Source organism: Centrocercus urophasianus, unplaced genomic scaffold, assembly GCF_019232065.1.
Source record: "Centrocercus urophasianus isolate 14NV4802_14NV808 unplaced genomic scaffold, USGS_Curo_1.0 seq_12, whole genome shotgun sequence".
Taxonomy (NCBI): Eukaryota; Metazoa; Chordata; class Aves; order Galliformes; family Phasianidae; genus Centrocercus; species Centrocercus urophasianus.
In genome coordinates this window covers 60,035,207-60,056,877 of record NW_024884364.1, presented here as the reverse complement: position 1 = coordinate 60,056,877, position 21,671 = coordinate 60,035,207, and the positions used below count along the sequence as shown (strand labels likewise).

Sequence of the window (21,671 nt, the reverse complement as noted above, 5' to 3'; positions counted from 1 at the left end):
AGCTTTTATTCACTAACCCTCATCATCTGGTAGGAAAATATGTCAGCTTCTGGTTTGTACCAGGAAAGAATTATATTTATTTGAGCATACTCAGTATTTCTGGGAATAACTTTACAACTTTTTTTTTTTTTTCCCTTTTTTTTTTTTTTTTCTTTTCTCTCATTGGATTTTTTTCTTCCAGACATCGTAGGACTGACATTGCTTCCCAGATTTCCTTTTCCCGTCCTTGTTTCATTTTTCCTATATATTGTAAAATCTACAATCTGGTTCAAAGTTACATTCATACTCTTAGCTTGCACAGAGACTCTTTCATCAAACAGCAGCTTTGGATGAACCTAAATTTAAAAAAACACACACAGCTATAAATCTAGATTTTAGAACTCAATATTGCAAGGCCATGATGTTCACCATTGCTTGATTTCTCTTTGAATGTTATCTTCTTCATTTTTCCCACAGTGTTCTGCCACATTTCCTTCATATCATCTCTGCATCAGGATAGAGTAATACTTTTAAAACCACATCTTCATGTTTTCTTGCCATCATGTCACTGGAACGGGATGAGGAAATAAATGTACATATGAGTGATAAAAATCTCTCTTTCTCCTTGGAGCATAGAGGAGTTGTACCACTGCATAACTTCCCACTCAGTGTTTGCCAGCATACATTTTCACCTTTCAGCTCCTCTCCTCCAGCATGACACCTCTCACAGCCGGTGCGTATGTAGGCCGGTGAGACCCGCAGTCGTTCATCCTTCTCATGCCCTGCTGCTTCATGGTTTGCCTCATATGGTTTCAGCAGTGAGGCTTGTAGGGGGAGGATGATAGTACTTAATGCAGAGGGTATTCTTCCCTTCCCAGATACTTTTGGGGTCAATAGCTCGATAGTTTGGTTAATGCTTTTTGCAAAATAAATACACCTATGTTAAATCATAAAAGAATTAGAGACTTCCTTTAAATGCACAATACAATATGATCTTGCTAGGTAAAACCAGGCTTCTAAGTCATCCTTGACAGGAAGCTTTAATTTCTAAACGGATGCAGGAGCCATAGGGAATCTGGACTTCAATAAAGCACTGTGACATTGTTCACCATGTCAAAAATGAGCAGGCACAGAACTATAGGGAGGATTTGCTGAACCAAAGGCTCCTGCCTACTTTCCAAAATATGTAAGAGTATAAAAAGTTGCAAACTGCAATCAAAATTTGTTGAGGATGCCAAGCTGGAAGACAGTATTCCTGTTAAAATACCTAGGATACAGTTGCAGGGTTGTTCTTCCTTGGAAAAGAGGTCATGTACTTACTCTCACGAGCTTCTATTTTCCATAGCACAGCTGCTAGTGGTGTCAAGAAGTTTGCAGTGTGTGTGTGTGCACTGGCTTTGGTAGATTGAGGGGAAATAGATACGTAGTGAAGCAATTCCTTTTTGTTAGACTGACTGATTTATCCGGGTACATTAAACAGATCTCAGACCTAACTCCTTCAGTAAGTCCAAAAGCAGCACTGTAAGCCATGCTAACTGCAAGATGGAAGCAGGGACTCTCAGATCAATCTTATTATGCTAATCAATTCCACCACATGAGAGAAAACAGTGGTTAACACCTGTGGAGTTGGGGGTATGTTAACTGGGAAGGTAGTGACAGCCTGTAAGCTCCTGCAGAGCAGGGGGGAAAAAGGAGGGGGGGAGGGGGAAAAAGGTCATTAGCACCTGTGATGTATTTTTAAATACACTATTACATTTCTGGTATTTTGTAATTAACCCAAGTTAATTGCAGGCTCTTGGATGCACATTTCCAGCCCAGAGGACAACCAGTTTTTAAAACCAGCTTGCTCCCTTGAAAGACTCAGCTTGACATAGCCTAGTAATGGGTTTATCAGATAAGGTACCACTAGGCTTAACGTGTTCCTTAATTAGGAATGCAAACACCTTCATTAAAAAAAAAAAAGAGGGCCTCAGAGAACTTGTGGGGAGATTTTATGATTATCGAGTCAATAGAGAAAGTGTTGCAGCAAAGAAAGCCATTTTCTCATCTTCACTTCCTAACTGAGGCTCTGTGAAGCAGAGAGGTTTGCCTCCACCAGGTCATCAAATGATCTGAGGGGCAGCCGGCATTTGGAGAGCATGTGGGTGTAAAATAGAAGTCTCTGTGTACACATACATGCCTGTAAGCATACAATTTATGTGGGCATGAGCGTGGAGTGGGCTGTGACTTGGGCTGCAGTTAAGACATGGTGGTGTTCTCTCCTTGGGTAGGACCACTGGTGAGTGCAGTCAGCAGCCTCAGCAGGCCTTAGCTCACAACTATCCACAGACACTGGGCTTTGGCTGCTCTGACACGTTCCTCCCTCCTGCCTTGCACTGGGAGCCATGTTTTGGCCTTAAGGCCACATCCCCTCTCTGTCCCCACAGGTGGGACCCACACTGGTGGGTTGAGTGGATAAATGGGGCTCACAGGGACAGTTTTTCCAGCACCACCCAGAGCAATGCCCCCAGCCACCTTGCCTTTCAGGCACCCTTGTAGCCTTGCTGCCTGTGTGGGGCCTTTTCTCATCTAAGAGCTCCCCCAGGCTCCCTCGCCCCGCTTTTCCCGCTGACAATGGTGGCCTGGGCAGCTTGGGATATAACTGAACTTATATGTGGCCAGCCTTCAGTTTGCAAGAGCAATAAATCCCCTTCAAACACAGTTATGTAAAAAGGAGAATAATACAAAAAATAATGCTTGTTGGCAGCAAATATATCCCTTTGTCTTCAAGACAGAGGCCTGTTGAAAACAAGAGGCTTCAGTGTTGCTTAATGCACTTGCAAAGGCAAGAAGTCGGGGCTAGGACCATCCCGGTGACATCCTCTCACGTGTAGTAACCTGTTCCTGGGAGATTCACCCTTTGAAAAGCCCACTGCTGCTATTCTGTGTCCATCTGGGACGCAGCAGTTCAGATGTTTTCATGCAATCCATGGAAAATAAAAACAGCTGTGGTTTGAGCTCTCTTAACAATTTTTCTGTCTTTTAGCTAAGAAATGCAAATGTGCTGCAGAGCTAGGAACAGACATTATTTATTAATGGTCACTGTAGGGTTTATTCTATTTACATTTTCTGTGAATTCTGTTGATGGTCACTGTAGGATTTCAACTCAATTTCTTCCAGTTAAGTATTTCTAAATTTCTCCACCTCTATACTGTCAATCAACAATTACAGTCTACAAAGGATATCTGTTTCTTCTAAGACTCTAAAACTTATCTGCTTCCTAAATATCATCAGGCTTGAAGGTGCTCAGCAGCTCACAGGATTGGACCCTGAGGAACAGAAGCAAAGCGTGAGCTCAAATCCTTGTTGATCTTTATAATGCAAGCCAAAGCTCAGACTGCTCTCGTTATAGTATCTGTCAACTAGAAAGCATAGAGCCCTATAAAAGGGAAAAGATTTTAGAAAAACATCATCTTTGCTTGAGTGGTTTGTATTTTCCTAATAGGCTGCTGATTTTCTGCTCCAAATGGGAGGTAACACATGTCTCACGAATTAAAGAGAGCTTCTGAATCTAAAGAGAGCTGCTTTCATCACAGCAATTTCAGCTCACCCCTGAAAGTGCAGTACCAAAAGTGAGTGTTCTGTTCCTTAGGCAGGGCCAAGCCCTGATGTGGCTCTGGTGTTATGCAGCAGACAGAGTAGATATGAGTGCAGTTCCTTGTTATTTCTTGCATGGGGGGTGTTTGATCAAGAAGCCTGATATGCTCATTTACAGTTCATCCAGGTCTGTCCTATTCCTCCTTCCATGGAAATTCCAATGCCCTCTGGCAGCTGTGAGCTAGTTTCGATCCCTGAAGCAACTCTCCCCCTGCCTGCTGCTGGTCTTTTGTATGAGATGGCGCACCAAATCCAAGTGAGGAAGGAAGTGACCAAGCTGGAAAGAATGTGTTGTAGCACTTCCTGGCAGGCATTAGGAGGGACTCAAAATAAAAGCGAAGTCTTCATGAAAGCCTCCTTCAAAAAATTTTGGTTTTGGGAAGGTTGGGAAGCCTCTCCTGCTGGGGAAAATCCTCATGGGGGCTGGCCAAAAGAAGTCAAGATTTTTTTCTCCATTACAGACATGAGGGTGCTGATTTTTTATTTATTTATTTATTTATTTATTGTAATTGTGTGTTAGAACAAATTCCAGATTATTATTATTTTTTTCAATTATAGAAAACAAAAGAGATCACATGACTTAGCCTAAGGGTCAAGAAAGCCTTTTGACTTGGGGAAAATGCAAGTCTCTGCTCACATTTTTGCCCTCATGAGCCTTTTGTGCATAAAATAGCACTGATAGGAGAGCTGCAGCAGCTGCCTATGCATCCAGAAGTCTTAAGGACCTTATCCTTGCTCTGTCACTTCTCCACCAAGACACCAGACTTCCTAGAGGTAACACCTCTGAAGCGGGCTGGGGATGCACATAATGCATGCCCCAATTTCCACAAGCAGACAAGCTGCATATAAAAACATGTAAGGAGAGGCCTTTCCTTCTTTCTCTCTTTTGTGTTTTTTTCCTGCATCATATCCTTTATTCTTTTATTTTTCTTCCTGAAAACATTTTCAAAAAGCTGATGCCCTGCTTACACGAGAACCAACGCGTGTCTTTGTGTAAGATGAGAAAACAGCTTTGGTACAGACTTCCAGATACAGTTTCCAGATAAGCCAGTCTGTGAGGAGACAGATAGCTATTAGTCTTAATAGCCCCCACATCTTCAGCATGCATTGTCCCCATTGGCAAATTAAGGAATCACTGATGTCCCCTCTAGTCAACATAACTCCCACAGGAAAAAATCATTTTGCCATGCCCAAGCAGTTAATTATTTTTCTGATGGAGGTACCAGATCACAGAGGCAATTAAAGAGGTATGTGTAGCTTGAGCTGTTGTAGCTTTTTTTTGATGTTTCAGGTAAAAGGAAGGACAGAGTTGTATCTTTTTCTGAGGTAATTCTTAAGATGTATTTGTAAAGTCAAAGTGATATAAAGTAGATACTGGAAAGTGCGTAGTTCATCTTACCCTGCAAATGCATTATTGTTCTGTGCACTGTTTTGTTTTGTTTTGTTTTCTGGTGCTCACAATAATACAAACTGTAACCAAGGCTACACAATAGTTTTCTTCATAATCTCTGTGTTTTCATTTGCTTATAGTTTTCTAAGTTTATTCTCTCTCCAAGCTTGCACTGCCATCATTGTCATTCAATGATGTGTTCCGAGACGCCTCTTTCTTCCTGAAAGGAAAATTCAAACCACATCTTTGTTTTTGCGAGGCTGGAGCCAAACTGAACTCTGCTGCTCAACTCTGAAATGGATGAGGCCCTGCAGTGAGGATTATATGCTTATCTCCCTTAAGAAGGATTTAGCAGCATCGGAGCAGACAAAGATTATCTACCACGCACATGCAAGAAACTGTGATAATCTGCAAGAAGGCGGTTCACAAGGTTCCTCTCGTAAACCTTGGGAACTCAAGCAGGCTCTGAATTTGTTGGTGGCACCTGTGAAGTTCATAATGATCAACCCTCCTTTTATTTATACAAAATGTTTTGTCTCTCGTTCTCCTGCCCAGAATGGATCTGTACGCGTACAGAAATATCAAAATGGTGAAGCTCTCTGAGACAGCTGTTGTGCCTTGCAAAGTCAAGATTTGCATCCTTGAAGTGTATCCACATTAGTGATGAAATTAAAGGAATGCAGAAACACCAAAAAAAACCCCTTCTCTGCAGCGTTAAGAACAGATTTCTGTACCTTGATCCATGTGCTTCTTCTCCTTTTTTCATCAATTTCTATTTAAACAAACAAAAAAAAGTCTTGATGACAGGAAATTAGTTTTTACACTGTGTTAATACAGAAGCCACAGAACTAAAATAACAGTTAAGGCCATTTATTGAAAGCTGTTTAGCTTAGACCACCAACTACTGTAACCTCACTGTTTGCGTATTCTACTTCTTTACTCCATTTACTCATGGATACTGTAAACACAGTGGCAGCACTACCTAATTATCTAAGTAAATTAAATTCAAAGGCTGACTACAGTGAATGCTGCTTTTTCTCCTTCAGACAGCATGAACCAAGCATTTTCTGCCTGGGGACATATGTATATATTTATCTATTTATGTGTACCTGCCAGTCCATGGTAAGATGCCGCAAAGACTGTACAGAGGGACCTTTCATCTGGGAAGAGAAATACTTGAGTGACAGGGACCCAGGCGTCTCTTTTCCTATTCCCCCAGGCCAAACTTGTGCCTCACAGTCTCCTGGAGAGAAGCTGAGACAGCAAGTCTCTAGCACCTCTTGCTGTGGTTGCCACTGGCAAAATAGTCTTCCTTTTCCTGTCAGCCTCTGTGCGTATTCCTAACAGTTATTAACGAATATGCCCTGAAAGGCAAATATGGCTGTAATTAGCAACCCCCTCTAGTCAGGCTGAGACTTGCTCTGTTGCACACCTGATCTGCAAAGACCTGAGCCTGTATTTTACACCTCCTCTCCAGACACCCGCCTGTCCTCAGCTGAGGCATGAGTCAGGATGTGCGGAGGACTTGCTGGATGAGCTGCTGGAAATCCCATGTTGCATAGGAGCCATTGTGTGATCCCTCTAAAAATACACTTCCAGCTCCTTCCTGCTGATTACTGCCTGCCATCCTATGGGACCGTCATTTGTGTATTAGTTGAAACAGCAGACTGACATTACTCCACACTGGTTAATTCTTCATTTTTATAATGAAGCGTTCTTCAGCTGATGATAATTCTTCAGCTGATGCATTGCTGCAGCTGATATTTACATGCACTTGAAGAAGGACTGGATTTGTAGGACAAAACCACCATAAAGCTTTCCCAAAAATCATGTGTGGTGGAGGGGCAGAAAGGATTTTCAAAATGATTTCTGTTCACCAGTACATGTTTTAATCTGGATTTCCTACACATGCTTCAGTACCAACAATGAAGAAAATCAGCAGTGGACCCAAACTTCGGCTTTGCCTACCAAATGTTCATAGATAAAGACTTTTATAGAGCAGCATAGCTCTACACAGATGCATGATCTGCTCTTCATCTCCTGAATTAAGAAGTGCCTTAGCATGCCCTGTGCCACAGGGACAGCCTTTGGTTTGTTCTGGAGCAGTGTCCAAGGCTAGTGCTGTGGCTCTCAGTATGAGATAGCAGACACATCCTGAATGCCTGATTTCTGTTTTGTTCATTTGAAAATCTGTCTTGGAAGCCAAATTTGTGTAACCCGGTGTTTCCCTCCACCCTCTCCCTTGAGGCCCTGGGCTCCTCATTTGGACCCTGGAGGCCTCCCAGGAGCAGTGAGTATCTGGGAATATGAGGGGGAGGGGAACCACCTGTAAATTTGTTCAAGCATTCCTCACAGCTAATTGCTCTTAATGGTTAGGGCCCATAATAACTGGATACTTTTTCCCTGCTTCTTGGCAGACACAGACTGACTGTCCAAGCTCTGCATGTTTCCACATATATCAGTTAGAAACGAAAGTGATCTTAGCCTTAGAAAATCCCTTGTTCTGCAGACAAGATTAATGTGTGATAGCTTATATAGCGTGGGTGTAAATTAAAATGTTTGAAAATTGAAAGTGAGCCTAGGTGCAGCCCAGCATGTCTTGGTAGACACCAGCAGGTATCATTCCAACTGAGGAGCTACTTACATCCCAACTGCCAGAAACCTCCTACATCTGCTTTTCCCCACTCCTCTGCACTATGAAAATAAAGTACGTATTTTGATTTTTATCTTTGAAAGGAATAACAAAATAAATAGAAAACCACACACATGCTCACAAATTAGAAAGTAACATTGCCAGTTTATGGCAGCATACTTGAAAACGGGGGTGAATAATTAAATTTAACATTTTGTTTTTCCAATACGAGGAAAAGAAATCTCCCCTTGTGTTCATATCCGGCCATATTCAGCACTTTGAATTGTTGCATTTTTTACAGTTAAAAACTATTTGCCACATGCTTGACGCATTGCTACGTATAATAGAATGCAAGGAAAAAATGTATGTTTACACAAAACGTACCCCGACATGTATATTTATATTGAAAGAGAAAAATATTGTATGTATGTACATATAACTTGACACTTTCAACATTTTGTGTAAATAAGTACCAAATGGATGGAGAAGATTGTATTATACGTTAATAGGCAAGACTTCTTCATTTCCATTTTTGAAATCTGGCTGTGATTGCATATAAGTACCCCAAACAGTAAACATCTGGGTGCCTTGAAAGCCAGTGAAGCATGTTCTTGTGGTAAAACATGTTTCTAGTGTAAAGTTAAATATTCAGAATTCACTAGTGAAAATTTGGGTCCATACCCAATTTATAATAAATGTGATGACTTTGCAATACCACTGTGGAAACAGCCTTGATAATATTCATAGCTGAAGTTGAACAAGCTGTTTTATAATTAGGATTCAGTTTAACAGACGTATGTGTGAAGATTATGTCCCTGGAACTTTTCCAAGTAACTATACTGTCATAGCCAAAGCCTTTGTCCAACTTAAGTGTTTGACAGTTCATGCCATGGCATGAACTGTTTTCAATCTCTCACCTCCAGATTTAGGACAGTTTATCTCCGATTCTCTTTTGTTTCTAGGTTTCAAAGTGCAATTTCCTGCAGAAAGAAATATACTCATAACTCACTTTGTCCACCCACCCACCCGGTTACCTGTCTCAGCTAGCCCAATTGCTAGAAGGAGCATAGAAAGCAAGTTCCTAGCTTGATGCTGGCATGATGCAAGTTTACTTTATCCATTTAATGTTTAAAAATGAAAATGTTAGTGGCTATCTTGAACACTGAAGTGCTGCTCTAACATAGATCGTATGCTTAAGTGTGGCACAAAGAGTAATTGTACTCTTCTTCTGAGAGCTTAAAACTTTGCAGCATCTGAGACCGGCAAAATTTAAAGAGCAGCTCATATCTATGAGGACCTGAGTGCTGTAAACATTTGCAATATGAAGCCGTAAAATCCCTAAGGCATATTATGTACTCTAACAATACCATTTAATATGTTGTATCATACAAAACAATTTGTGCCTCTTTTTCCTGTCTCATTTTATCCCTTAGAAAGAAATCCAGTACATGAATATGTAACATTTGCTCTTATTCAAAGTTATTCATAGAACTGAATTTGAAGAAATGAAATAAATTAGCACATTTGTTTACAAGAGATCACAGCCTTTATTTTCCTCCAGCCTTTGTAATAGCACTTAAAATACAGAGTTCAGCTTCTTCCTTGAGCTTAACCTCTTACATCAACAGCCTCCCTATCAGGAATGAAACATAGCCAAGGCTTGCTGCTGAAGGTTGCTCTGGGCTTTCCCTGCAGGTCCATGGGTGCCGGCGATGAAGGTGTAGCCCTGGAGAGGCATCTATCTGTGCTGACGGCCCTCATTTCACTCCTTGGCTCTCCTTTTTGACGCTTCATCTGGACCTTTCCTAGACAAACCTGATCTAGTGGGCTCAAGGGCACAATCCAGGGTTATCTACTGCCCCCTAGCTCTCCTTTGTTTTGCCGTCAGAATGCAGCTCTCGGTTTCTCCACAGGACGATTTCTCATTAAGCCCAAGAAGTGCCAAGGGTTCATAGCTCACTCTTCATCTTTGACCGATTTTTATGAAGGTTGCAAGGCCAGGCTGCTTCATGCTTTGTCAGAAAGGCAGTGCGTGTGGGAGCACACGTGCACATCTCTCCCTTTTTTGTTTAGATTTGTGTGTAACTCTGGGCATTGCTCCCATATAACCTGTGTTCTGATGATGAGCCCTACTGTTCTTATTTTGTCAACACGCACACATATTTGCTATTATTCATAAACAATCACCAATTCTATCTTTTTAGGTAAAATATCAAGAGAACATGGCTCACCTGGGAGAATGTAAATGGACTCATGTGTTCCCTTTTCTGGTGGTAGGTATCTACGTGCTTATAGGTATTTCCAATGCATGGGGGCCATTTCCAGCAGGGGCCATTTGAGTCCTTGCAAACGTCTATGAATTGACATGTCACATTTACAGGTATCTGAGCTCTGGACTTCAAAGCAATGATCGGTTTCCAATCTAAGTAACACTCAAGCATCTCCTTCAGTGCTGCTTAGACTGGAACATCTGTCTAAATGTCTATTTCCTAATATGGGAGAGGTCACTCAGGAGGAGGGTGGAGGAGAAGGACCTAAAATGGAGCAGAAACAGAGAGGACATGCTCCAGCCCACCTGGCTGATGTGTCACGTGAAACACAGCCGTGCTGTGATTGAGGCAGCTCATTATCTCAGGTTGTTATAGTTGTCCTTTGCAGTTATATTCTTGAACACTCATTAATATTGTGAGGGGTAAGGGTGTAAACTCATGCATTTGCTGTGCTAGGAAACAGGAGAATTATCAGATTGGGAACCACAGCTTTCAATATTTTGAGGAGCAGCTGTGATAATAGACACAAAGGTCATTTATACGAAATCCATGATCGCCGCCATCCCAGATAGCTTTAGGGATGTTTTGTGGTACAATGGCAGCCCCCACCATAATGGCTGGACAAGGGGTGGGAACAAGGGGTGTGGAAGGGAGGTGGTGGCACTGACAGTAAAACCCCAGTGTCTCTGGTGCAGGTTTCCTTGGTGTACTCTGCCAGCGCTGAATACTCCAACTGTGGTGAGAATGAATACTACAACCAAACCACCGGCATGTGCCACGACTGCCCCAAATGCGAGCCGGGTGAAGAGCCGTACATGGTAACTTTAGCATCTCAATCCATTCTGCTGGTTGGGGGACATGTGTTGAGCTCCAGATGTGACTTTTGTGGGATGGCCAAGACGACTCAGGATGCACTTGGTCTGCAACACAAGACACTCCCATACTTAGCAAGCTGGTGGGAAGTTTTAAGATGGAAAATGCAATTAGTCCTGCCTAAAAACAAATGCTCTGTTATGTAGTGGTGATGCTTTGATATGAGAGAAAATGAAGAAAGAAATAGATTCTTGAGCAATGTACCACTGAGGCCACACCTTCCTAATGTGGGAGCACTCGTGTACAAAGTCGCTGTGGGAGCACGGCCCCATGCACCCATATTCATCCATAAGCCACATCCCAGGCCCTGCCTGTTAAAACTCATAGATTTTAAAGCGTTGTAACATAAAAGTTTCACACACATTCTCTGCCAGTACATTCTCATCTCAACAGCTATTTAAAATCTGACAGTGCCGTTCTAGCATTGTGATAAATAGGTTACTCTGGCATGCTCGCTGGCCCCCACACAGAGAATTTAATTTTGCTCTCCCGCTAAGATATTTTGGCACTAGAGGAACTTGGAAGCTTCTGCCACATTTTAAATTATGGTTCCTAAGTAACCGTTTGATTTACAGCAGATAATTGTTGAATATTAAAAAATAAATTACTGAAATCCTGTTTGGTTTTAATGGGATAAACATCCCACTGCAAGAATTTCACACAGTTGGTAGTCCTGATCAAGGATGTTTGAATAATAACCACTTCATACCAGTTTTATTTAATGTAAACACAGTGTTCCAGGACATGTGAGCTCAGAGGTTACCAAACCTCATGCAAATCTTGCTTTTTCTAGTGGTCCTTGTGGCCTTATCTGTCATGAAAGCAGGATCACCAATATCCCTGCTGAAACTGCTTCCCCTGTAATTTTTTCGTTTGCTCTCCAATTACAGATTGCTTTTTATGTGAACAGCAGCTGAAATTCACTTCCAAGACTACAGCATGATTTAAATAGCCCTAAGCGGTCACTTTTAAGGAGTACGATGCTCCAGCTTTCTTCTTCCCTCTCCAGGACACAGTGTATTACATCCCTATATACCTCCCCGACCTTCTTAGGGCAGATATTAAAGAACTTAATACTGCATCATGCCAGATATTACATTCCCTTTTCCTACGAGCCATTGTACAGCACAAGCCTGTTTTCTAACGACTTCGTATTGTTGCAGACATGTGGGTATGGCACCAAAGATGAGGACTATGGCTGCATCCCCTGCCCATCAGAGAAGTTTTCCAGAGGAGGTTACCAGATATGCAGAAGGCACAAAGACTGCGAGGGATTTTTTCGAGCCACTGTCCTGACACCAGGAGATCAAGAGAATGATGCAGAGTGTGGGCCTTGTCTCCCAGGGTAAGGATTCAACCTTTGCTCTGTCCAAAGAGCTGCAAAATACTCCTTTAATATTAAAATCTCTGATAGCTTCTCTTCATGTCCTAGCTGACTGTAGGTACAACATTGGTGAATAATACCTGTTAAAACAATAAGCTTAAATATTTCAAAAGTATTTGTGAATCTAGTAAATCAGGACATGTCACCAGTCTTACTGTAATCTCACCAATTGAAGCAACAAACATCAGGGAAAAAAGAAAAACTAGGAAAAACTGAAACTTCTCTTACTAGAAACAGAAAGGGAGTATCTTATGTAGTATAGGTGTGTTCAAGAAATCCAGCTTGGCCTCCAACAGCACATCAGAAGCCACATTATAGATTCTGCATCCTACAAACGAGCTCCATGAAGATGCCTTGCATTCCCTGTAGGCTCCACGTTGGCACTGGAAGTCAGTGCTTCGAAACATAAAATATCTCCTCTCCAAACATGACCAGCTGGCCAATTTGTCAGCAGCTGACAGCATTAGCTCACATAGTTGTTAGGAGGAGGTTCACCAAGGCAATGTTAGTCTCTCAGGATCATGGTTAAACAGCAGAGAGAAAGGGGTCTAAGGAGCTGCCAATGTGGTCTGTGTGCTGTTATACAGAGTAAAAACAAATTCCAAGGCTCACTGAAGGAGCTAAAATAGATGCTGTTTTATTAAGTCCATCTTTTCAATGGCCCATTAAACTCAGTATAAGTTTGATAGTAATTATGAGAAAACAGTTTGTTACATCAGATATGCTACTAAAACATTATTGATTATATTTCCTGTTAAAATTTGCAAACCCAAAGATGAATTTACTTTTGCAATATTTTTTTTTTTAAACAAGTTAATACCCTATAATACAAACTCACCTTACTTCTGAATTTCTGCCTGTATGCAACTTTAGCTTAGAGGTGTACCTCCTCCCAGCATTTCCTTTTGTAGTGTTTGCAGACACAGCATAGCCTCAGCAAAGGAAACTGCTAAAGAGGCCCTACAAGACTCCAGGTTTATTATATCAGCAAGTCTCTGTGAAGTTTTCACAGTTTACAAATAAAAAGAAGGACTCGTCTAACTGCCAGCCAAGCAAACTGATGATGTGATTTTAAAAGAACTCCCTCTTGACTTCCCTTCATACATCATAAAGAACAAGAAAGTTAAATAGTGGCCACAGTTGCTGTTTTGCAGTTTTGTCAGAACTGATGAGGTCACCCAGGTGGGAGTGGGGTGCTGGCTGAAAATAATCAGCTTGCACAGCTGGTACTTGGGGAGTGATCTGAAAACATTGTGTTTGCACAGGTGTAACCTGTAGCAGAAATTGGGCTGGAGTCTGGCTGTGTGCAGCTCCTGGGATGGTGTAGTATGGCCAGCAGTTAAGGAGAAACAAAGACTCACTCTTGAGTTCAAAGAGATGAAATTCTGGAGATAAATTAAATTTGGGCTGAAACAAGGCCTGGAGCCTTGATCGACCTGGAGAGCCCAGAAGTTCCATCTGTGTCACAACAAGGAAACACAGAGCATAAGAGCTGGTAGGCAGTACTGCCTGGCCATTCTTTGCCACTGCCCCCGTGGCAGAGGGAAAGCCAAGCTGGCTGAGTGGCAGTGAGCAGAGTGCTCCCTCACCTGGGCTCTGGTGCTCCAAGAGCCTCTATGACACAGGCAGTGAAAAATTAAGGTCTGCATTTTAAGAGGACTGTGCTTCTGTAACATGCTGCAGGCTTTCTTCACATAACATCCCTCATACTGCAGTCTGTCTGTGGGCATCTCATCCCTTTGCTATTTGTCATCAGCTGAGTAAAGCAGCCTAAGGAAAAGATGAGCGCACAGGGAGAATGTAAAGGCTTAAGTCCAAATTCATAGTCTTCAAAACCAAAGTTCAGATCTCTGGAGGTACTTAGACTCAACCTCCTGGGACACTGCAGGCTTCAGCTTATGCTCCTATCCCAAAGCACTTCAAGCATGACAAATAGTGTAAAGAATGAGGGAACGAGTTACAACTTGGATTCCCCTCCCTCAATGGAGTGACCTGTTAGGTCTTTAGCCAGTGAATTTCTAATGAAATAAAAGCCCTCCCTGCAGTTCTGGGTAAGGCAGCTCATGCTTCCACCTATGTGCTTGCCACCTCCCCTTTACTTTCTGCAGATTGTCCTACTGTCTTGTTCCCAGGTGCACTGGTACTTGCAGGAGGAAGACCTAAACATGATGCTGTAGATTCTTCTTCTTGGATCAAGTCACCAAGTTTGACATGGCACCACTAAGATCAGTCCAAGTTAAAATACCGTGTTGTTAAGCAGGAGAACACATTCATTTTTCATTTCAGCCTTCACTTCCGCATCTTCCCTCTAACACTTCAAAATAACCTAAAAAGTGCTAAGGAAAGAGTAATAATAGGTTTTGTAGTGCAAGAATAGCACCATGAAAATTAGTGATTTTGTTATTGGTCCACTTGTTTTCCATAGTTAGTAATATAAAGCAATCAGACACTTCCAGCATTGCTTTAAATATTAGTGCATAGCCAGAAACTTGTCTGTTGCCAGTAATTCAGAGATGAACCATTAATATTTGCAATTGTAGAGCTTCCTATTCACATATGAGAACAGTTGCTTGCCCATGAACATCCTCTTCAGTTTTCTTTGCCTGTCCTCCAACACTCTGCATTGTGGTGAAAACCAAGAAATATTCCACCAGCTTGTTTTAATTAATTGTCAGAAGGGCTGTATATCTTCCATAAACCACTGTGGCTATTAGGTTGTGGATCATGACTGTTTCTGTATTTTTCTTTATAGATTTATACGTATCTTTGGTCTGCTCCTCTTATTTTATTTTATTTTTTTTGTGGTTGGACAACCATTTACTGCTTATTTATTAACTGCTTTACAGCCCCCCATAAAAGACAAAAGATAATGATCTTCTCTTGAGAGAATGGCAGAGTGGCAGATGGAGCACATGAGCCAAAGGGGAGAGTAAGAGCAAATCTTTTAATGCCAGCAAAATAAAAACAACAACAACAAAAAGAGGAACTGTGTTCAGTGTATGTGTTCTTTTAGTTATCTCCAAGCACCATCCTCCATCCTATGACTCAATGTGCTTAATTTCCTGTATCTGTATGTACTATTTATAGGCTGGGTCATTCATTAATGACCAACCGATTTCGATGGACAGTTTCAGCAGTAACTTTCTGATGTATACATTTTCCAGGAAAAAAAAAAAAAACCAAAACATTCTGCACGTACGTAGACAGCATAAGTGCAGAAGATCTTTACTTAGTGTTTATGACATTGAGTTCTTATCAATATAGAATAGACTATGACTATTCATTTCTTCACTAAAATTTAGCATCTGTAGAAGCATATCCACTGTGTACGATTTGGATGTATTTTACTCATTAGATTGTATGTGGATCCAATTCTTGTAGAACCAGTTGCCAAGACTAACTTCAGTGGCTGCCCAGTTCAAATCATGAAAAGTTTTTCATCATGCTGCAACTCCACGATCAAGGGAACTTCAAAAAAACACAAATGGTTGTAAATCCTAATCTGTCCCTGTAAGGGCAGTGTTTTCCTGCATTTGCTATTTAGATTTGGTTCTGTTGCTGAGATTATTCTTATAATGCTTGAGAAGAAAATCAGACAACCATATCTAACTGATGGTCTTGCCTGAGCGACCCCTGCTTCAAAAATAATGTTCTCTTATTCTGAAAAGTCTTATTTCAGGGTATGCTGTATGCTACAGCTTGAACACAGCAAGGAGAATAATGTTGTTTTAGGCAATGATACCTTCTTGTTGTGCACGCTTGATGGTTGATTAATTGCCTCTTAGGGGTAAAAGGAAGAGGAGAAACACTGTCTCTATTCAGGCAGTTTAAAAAAAAATAATTATCTTTGCATCAAATTGCTTATAAAAGTGTTTTTTTTTTAAATGATTTTATCTCAGTATAATTGTCTGCTGATGAACCATGCTTGGATGCAGTATATTAATTTACACTGTTTTGCCTCATCTTGCCCTTCATTTCAGTTACTACATGCTGGAAAACAGACCTCGAAACATATATGGAATGGTTTGCTACTCATGCTTGTTGGCACCTCCTAACACCAAAGAATGTAAGTGCTCATCAATTTCTCTGTATTTCATCTGGTTTTGACTTGGATCATCTGGGAGCTCAATATGAAGTCTTTCAGCAATGATTATTATGTTCAAACAATAACTCAGTCTCCAGTAAAGCAATTTCTGCTTCCAACTAGCCTTGCCAACTAAGGAAGCAAATGCTGAACATTTCGGGAGAGATCAGAACCTTTGATTTTAGGACCTGCTATTGTTCAGTTATGCTCCAGCTTTCATCTATTAAGACATCCCATGCAGGACTTATTATGGTTATTTAACCAAGTAGGACATCACAAAACTGCAATTTTTTAAATTCAGCTTTAGTTCAACTACGAAGAAAACATGGAAAAATTCATAGATGTCAATAAAAATGCATCACACATTTTTACATCCTTTGGTTTCTGGGTGACACAGGGGCTGATGCTGGAGTGTGACAGTCAGCACTGATAAGAGAGCTAAATCTGTGGATTTCATTGACAAAATAACCTGTAGTTTGCTGATTGAAAAAAGATGTATGGAAGTGTATATGACATCCTGGCAGTTCCTATTCATGTGTGCGATAGCTGACATCCTCAGGCCAGGAAGAGGAAAGACAGCTTGCAATAGCACTCTAATGCAGATGTAGCTCCCCAAGAAGACTGCTTTCTCCTTTGAAGCATTAAGAAATTGAGAAAAAGAAAAGGAAAAATAAAGTTCCCTCTGAAACAGCAAATGAGTTGGATGCTCCCTCAGGGAAACTGGAGTAGGTCAGGAGAATAATAATATATATATATATATATATATAAAAGACAAATACAAGCTATCTGCCAGAGAAACCTGCTACGTGTAAAAAGAAAAGCCCATTAAAATCTTTGCCATGAAAAGGAATTGCAGCACTTTGCCTACTTGATTTGAAAGCAGTGGATGACACAAAGCTCCCTAAGCATTTATTTATGTACAGAATTAGCAATTAGTTAGTTCAGATGCTGCTGAACTGTGTATGGTTGGTAACCTGCACGCCACTTTAAAGGAGGAGGATGGGTTATTAACATCTATTATTTTTCCTAAAGTGCAGGAGCTTGGATTATATATATCATCTTGCAGAGAATCCTAGGGTGGTAGTCCAGGAGGAGGCATTCTTCAACCCACGTGTATGCCTTGTGGCTGCTCAGCTGTCTGTCACCTCTCCCTGCCTGGCTGCAGGACCTCACTTGGTCCTAAAACATGTGCTTCTGCCCCAGAGACAGGAGTGGCAAGGCCAGAGGGAGTGTGGTTCTGTTGAGATAAGGTCTGTCTAGGAGGCAAGGCAAGGGTGCTGGGGAGGACCCTGGTGTGAGAAGTGGGAGGAACGTGGAGAGCTAAGTAGAAACACAGGGCTAAGAGTCTCAGTGGGAGATGAGGGCATGCGATAAGAGGAAAGGATGCAGACACATCTTCTGCATGCCTATGCAGGCTGGCTGCTCTGTCAATGAGTATGTAGTCACACCCACTTCCAGCCAAGAGCCTAACAGTGCTATCGTTGCTGATGGTACCCAACACTGATGGTACTGAGCTCTGCAGACTGACTTGATCAACAGGTGATCAGTGAAACTTGGCAAACAAACAGACTGAGAGCTGGGGCTCTTCAGCCTAGCAAAGAGAAGGTTCCAGGGGGACTTTATAGCAACCTTCCAGTACCTGAAGAGGTACTACGGGAAGGCTGGGGAGGGACTTTTTGTAAGGGCATGTAGTGACAAGACAAGGGGAAATGGCTTTAAACTGAAAGAGGGTAGATATAGACTAGATACTAGGAAGAGATTCTTTACTGTGAGGGTGGTGAAACACTGAGACAGATTGTCCAGCGAGGTTGTGGATGTCCCCCCCTGGAAGCATTCAAGGCCAGGCTGGATGTGGCTTTGAGCAACCTGGTCTAGAGGGAGGTGTCCCTGCCTATAGCAAGAGGGTTGGAGCCAGGTGATCTTAAAAGTCTCTTCCAACCCAAACCATTCTATGATTCGATGAAATTGCCCTTCCAGCATGCCAAGTCTTGCTTCAAGATGTGGGGTGTTCATCTCAGCAGTTCCTTGAGATGCCACCAGCCAGTATAGAGATGCACATTTTATCCCAGATTTGCTTTGTTTCCAAAATAGAAGATGGCATGAGATAGTAGGATTAATTTGAGATTAATCACTTCTTAAGCTCCAATACTCTGTCTTAAGCACACTCTGAAATGGATCTTTTAGTAGCATAAACATACTGTAGCTTACTTATGTGGCATGGAGCTACCTGAAGGTCTTACAGTTATTGCTCAATTCAAAACACAAATTTTTGCCTTTTTGGGAGTATTTGGCAGATATTATATATAATGTATATTTGCAAGGGAAATATGAATTATACAACTGATTAACCACTTGCATTTTTAACTTGGCCAACACAAGAATAAATATATTATCTTTGGGAGTAGTTTAGACAGCCTACAAACTGTCTGAATACTCGTGTAGCAAACATTAGTCCTGGCAATAATAAATGTTATCATTTTAGTCAGATCCATGAAACTAGCCATTTGATTACAACTGTTGAATAGACCAGAAAGGTTTTAAAAATCCAAATTACTCAAATCACTGAGATCAGATTATTTGGTTTATAATGTCTAAACTTCTGGATATTGTTTGTAATGGTGCCTTCCTGGCTCACAGACAAAAACTGGTACTCCAAATGGAAAATCAGTCTTGCTGAAGGAAATGTTTTCTCACTGTTGTTGTGCAGGCAGCATAAAATCTGGTGTTAGCAAAAAACTTTAAATATAAGTAAATATAAAACCTTATTACTTATTACCTTACCTTATTTACCACATGCTTCATTACCATCAAATCATACCAATCAAAGAGAAGTTATCATGTCAGTGTTGCACAGCTCCATAATTTTTTGAGGTTTGCAAATTCCAAACTAATCTAACTTCTGCACTCTAAGCATGTAGCCCCAAAGCAAACGTGATTTTTGTCACATGAAGGATAATATCAGCTCTTTGGTATGAATGGTTCCTATACTCAGAACTTCTGCCTATTGGTGGCCATTGCTTCTCCCTCTGACTGTCATGATGGAGGACCCAGGAAGTATTAACAAAGTCCATACAGCCCCAGGCCTCTTCAGTTCCTTTATTGAGACTTCAAAGTAGCATTGAACAGCCTTCAGGAGCTTCAACCTTTTAAAGTTTTCCAGAGTGCTGCTCCCCAAAACTGCCTGTTCTCCAAACGCTTTCATGTAACTGGAGAGAGGTGGCCCAAAGTGTTGCAGGGAAACAAGGGTGGCAAATTATAGGAAGCCAGGTGTGACAAGCTCTGCTTTAATACTTCTAGACACAAAAATTAGGGCAGAGGAATCCCATTTTAGGCCTTCTTTAGGTTTGAGACTGACTTGAAGGACCGTGGTGTTCTCCTTAGCTGGAAAAATACTGTCTGGGAGCTGCTTGATCTTCCTCTTACATAGGGCCAGAGTAAGAACTGAGCTAGGTATGTGTGCTGCTGCAGGGAAAGCTCAAAGACCTCGCCTCACCATACATTCTACCTGGTAGAAAAATATTTGGTTTTGATCAAAGGATAAACAAACAGCTTTCAACTCCAAGAGCCTGCTGTGCAACTTTCATCTCCTAAACAGTCAATAAACCTTGAAATGGCTGAGGAAACAAGATGAACACCCCATGTCCCAACATCTGGAAATACTAGTGTAAAGGGTATGGGAGGTGAGAAAGAAACTCCACGATGGGCCTGTGTTGCTTTTATTTTTTTCTTCTCAAGGGACCTGAGCTGGAAAAAGCACAAGTAGCGTGGATCAGAATGGGAGGAGAGAGAGACATGTAGAGGTCAGATATTTAATCAAGATAACCGTATCACCAGAATGCAGTGCCGAAAATCTCACTCTGGACTGAAAGATAAAAGCAGTAATTCTCTGTGCCCTGTGAGGAATGTCAGGTTGAGGAATGTCAGGTTTTGGTGGTGGCTTGTGAGAAAAGTGCTGGTAGGGAACAAAGGGTGTGCTTATGTGAGTACAAAGATGTCCACTATGTATGCAGGAAGGCTTTTCCTGACTTGGAAAAGAGTTTGTCTTCTGAAATGAGTCAGCATCTCCATAAAGATTTCAATTTTTCATGTCTTGTGCACTGTGAAATGCCTCTGTAAGACTTTTGGGCCCTCACGTCTACTGTGTATGAGCCTCAGTTCAGCTGTGCTGGGCACAGAGGAGCACAGTGTTAAAACATTGAATGTGAGACCTTCAGCAGTGCATGAAGAACATTGTGAGCCATCCGTGACCCATGCTGACACTCAACTGGGATGTGTTACCTCTGCGACAACTATCAGCTTCGCAGAGGGTAAGGGAAGCAGCTACTGGATGCAGATTTCTGTTGCAAATTGGAGGATGATGTATTGCAGGTAGTGAGCACCAAAACACTTTAAGATGTGGCTTCCCAGAGTTAATGGTGCTGGATTTGCTGTCAGCAGTTTTGGAACTGAAGTCACTTGAGGCCTTTGAATATGCAGAGCTGTTGGTTATTATTTTGCTTTCATCCAATGTAGAAGGATATGCAAAAGACAGAAGAATTTAACCTTCACGGAGTTTTCTCTGGCAGAAGTGCATCTGCTGCTGGAAGAGATGTTATCTTTGAGCAGCTGCAGTTCTCAGCCAGTTTATGTGTGTTAACTGCTCTTCTGTTTGAACTTTGATATTTGCCATTTAAGTTCAAAATTGATGGAGAAAAACAAAACCAAACTCTGCTAGAAAATCTTGAACATTATATTTTGAAGTCATTATTACCCAATTAAGATAAATATGTAAACACTTATCCACTCAAACTATTGATGTAGGGAATTTCAGCAAGTGATTGGGGGTTTTCTTTTTCTATGTGTTCTTGTGTATACGTGGACAAAGCATACTGCTAACTCCTCTTATTTATTTTTCCTGGCCATAGGCATGAATGCAGTTGTAATGATCAACTTGTGTAAGTTTTTAAGTAAGTCAGTAGTGGCTTAGCAAAAGACAAAAGGGAGGAGGAAAAAAAAAAAAAAAAAGGAAGAGAACAAAGAAAAATAAATGTAGTCAAGTTATTTTTGAACTATGAGAGAGTGAATAGCATCTGGAAACATAAAAGATGATATCTATTGTTGCATCGTTAGGACTTCAAAACCAGCTGAGCAGATGAGACAGAACAAGTTACTAACAGGCTGAGGGCTCAGTGCAGCAAGCCCTCCTCAGGGGTCGCTTCTATACCCACATGTTTAAGGTTGAACCTCCTTAACTGAAACGTATAACACAAGCAAGCCTAACATCAAAAACACTTGCCTTGCTGAAAAATAATTATTTCATAGGTTTTTGTTTTAACTCTCCAATCTTTGAAACATCACTAATTTTCTTTTCTTGCCAGTTTTGTCCTTTTGTAATACGATCAACATTGGAATATTTTCCTTCTGTTTCAAATTAGGCTTACAAA

The 21,671-nt window shown here is 41.3% G+C and overlaps 1 protein-coding gene across 4 annotated transcripts in view; it reads left to right on the top strand.

The window, feature by feature from the left end:
- EDAR (ectodysplasin A receptor) overlaps window positions 1–21,671 on the top strand; it is a 71,765-nt gene that overhangs the window by 33,701 nt on the left and 16,393 nt on the right. For all 4 annotated transcript variants that reach the window (XM_042810276.1, XM_042810275.1, XM_042810274.1 and 1 more), the window contains 4 exons: window positions 9,842–9,910; window positions 10,603–10,725; window positions 11,944–12,125; window positions 16,145–16,230. In XM_042810276.1, the coding sequence (XP_042666210.1) occupies window positions 9,860–9,910; window positions 10,603–10,725; window positions 11,944–12,125; window positions 16,145–16,230 (442 nt within the window). In that variant the 5' untranslated portion in view covers window positions 9,842–9,859. The remainder of the gene's footprint in view (window positions 1–9,841; window positions 9,911–10,602; window positions 10,726–11,943; window positions 12,126–16,144; window positions 16,231–21,671) is intronic.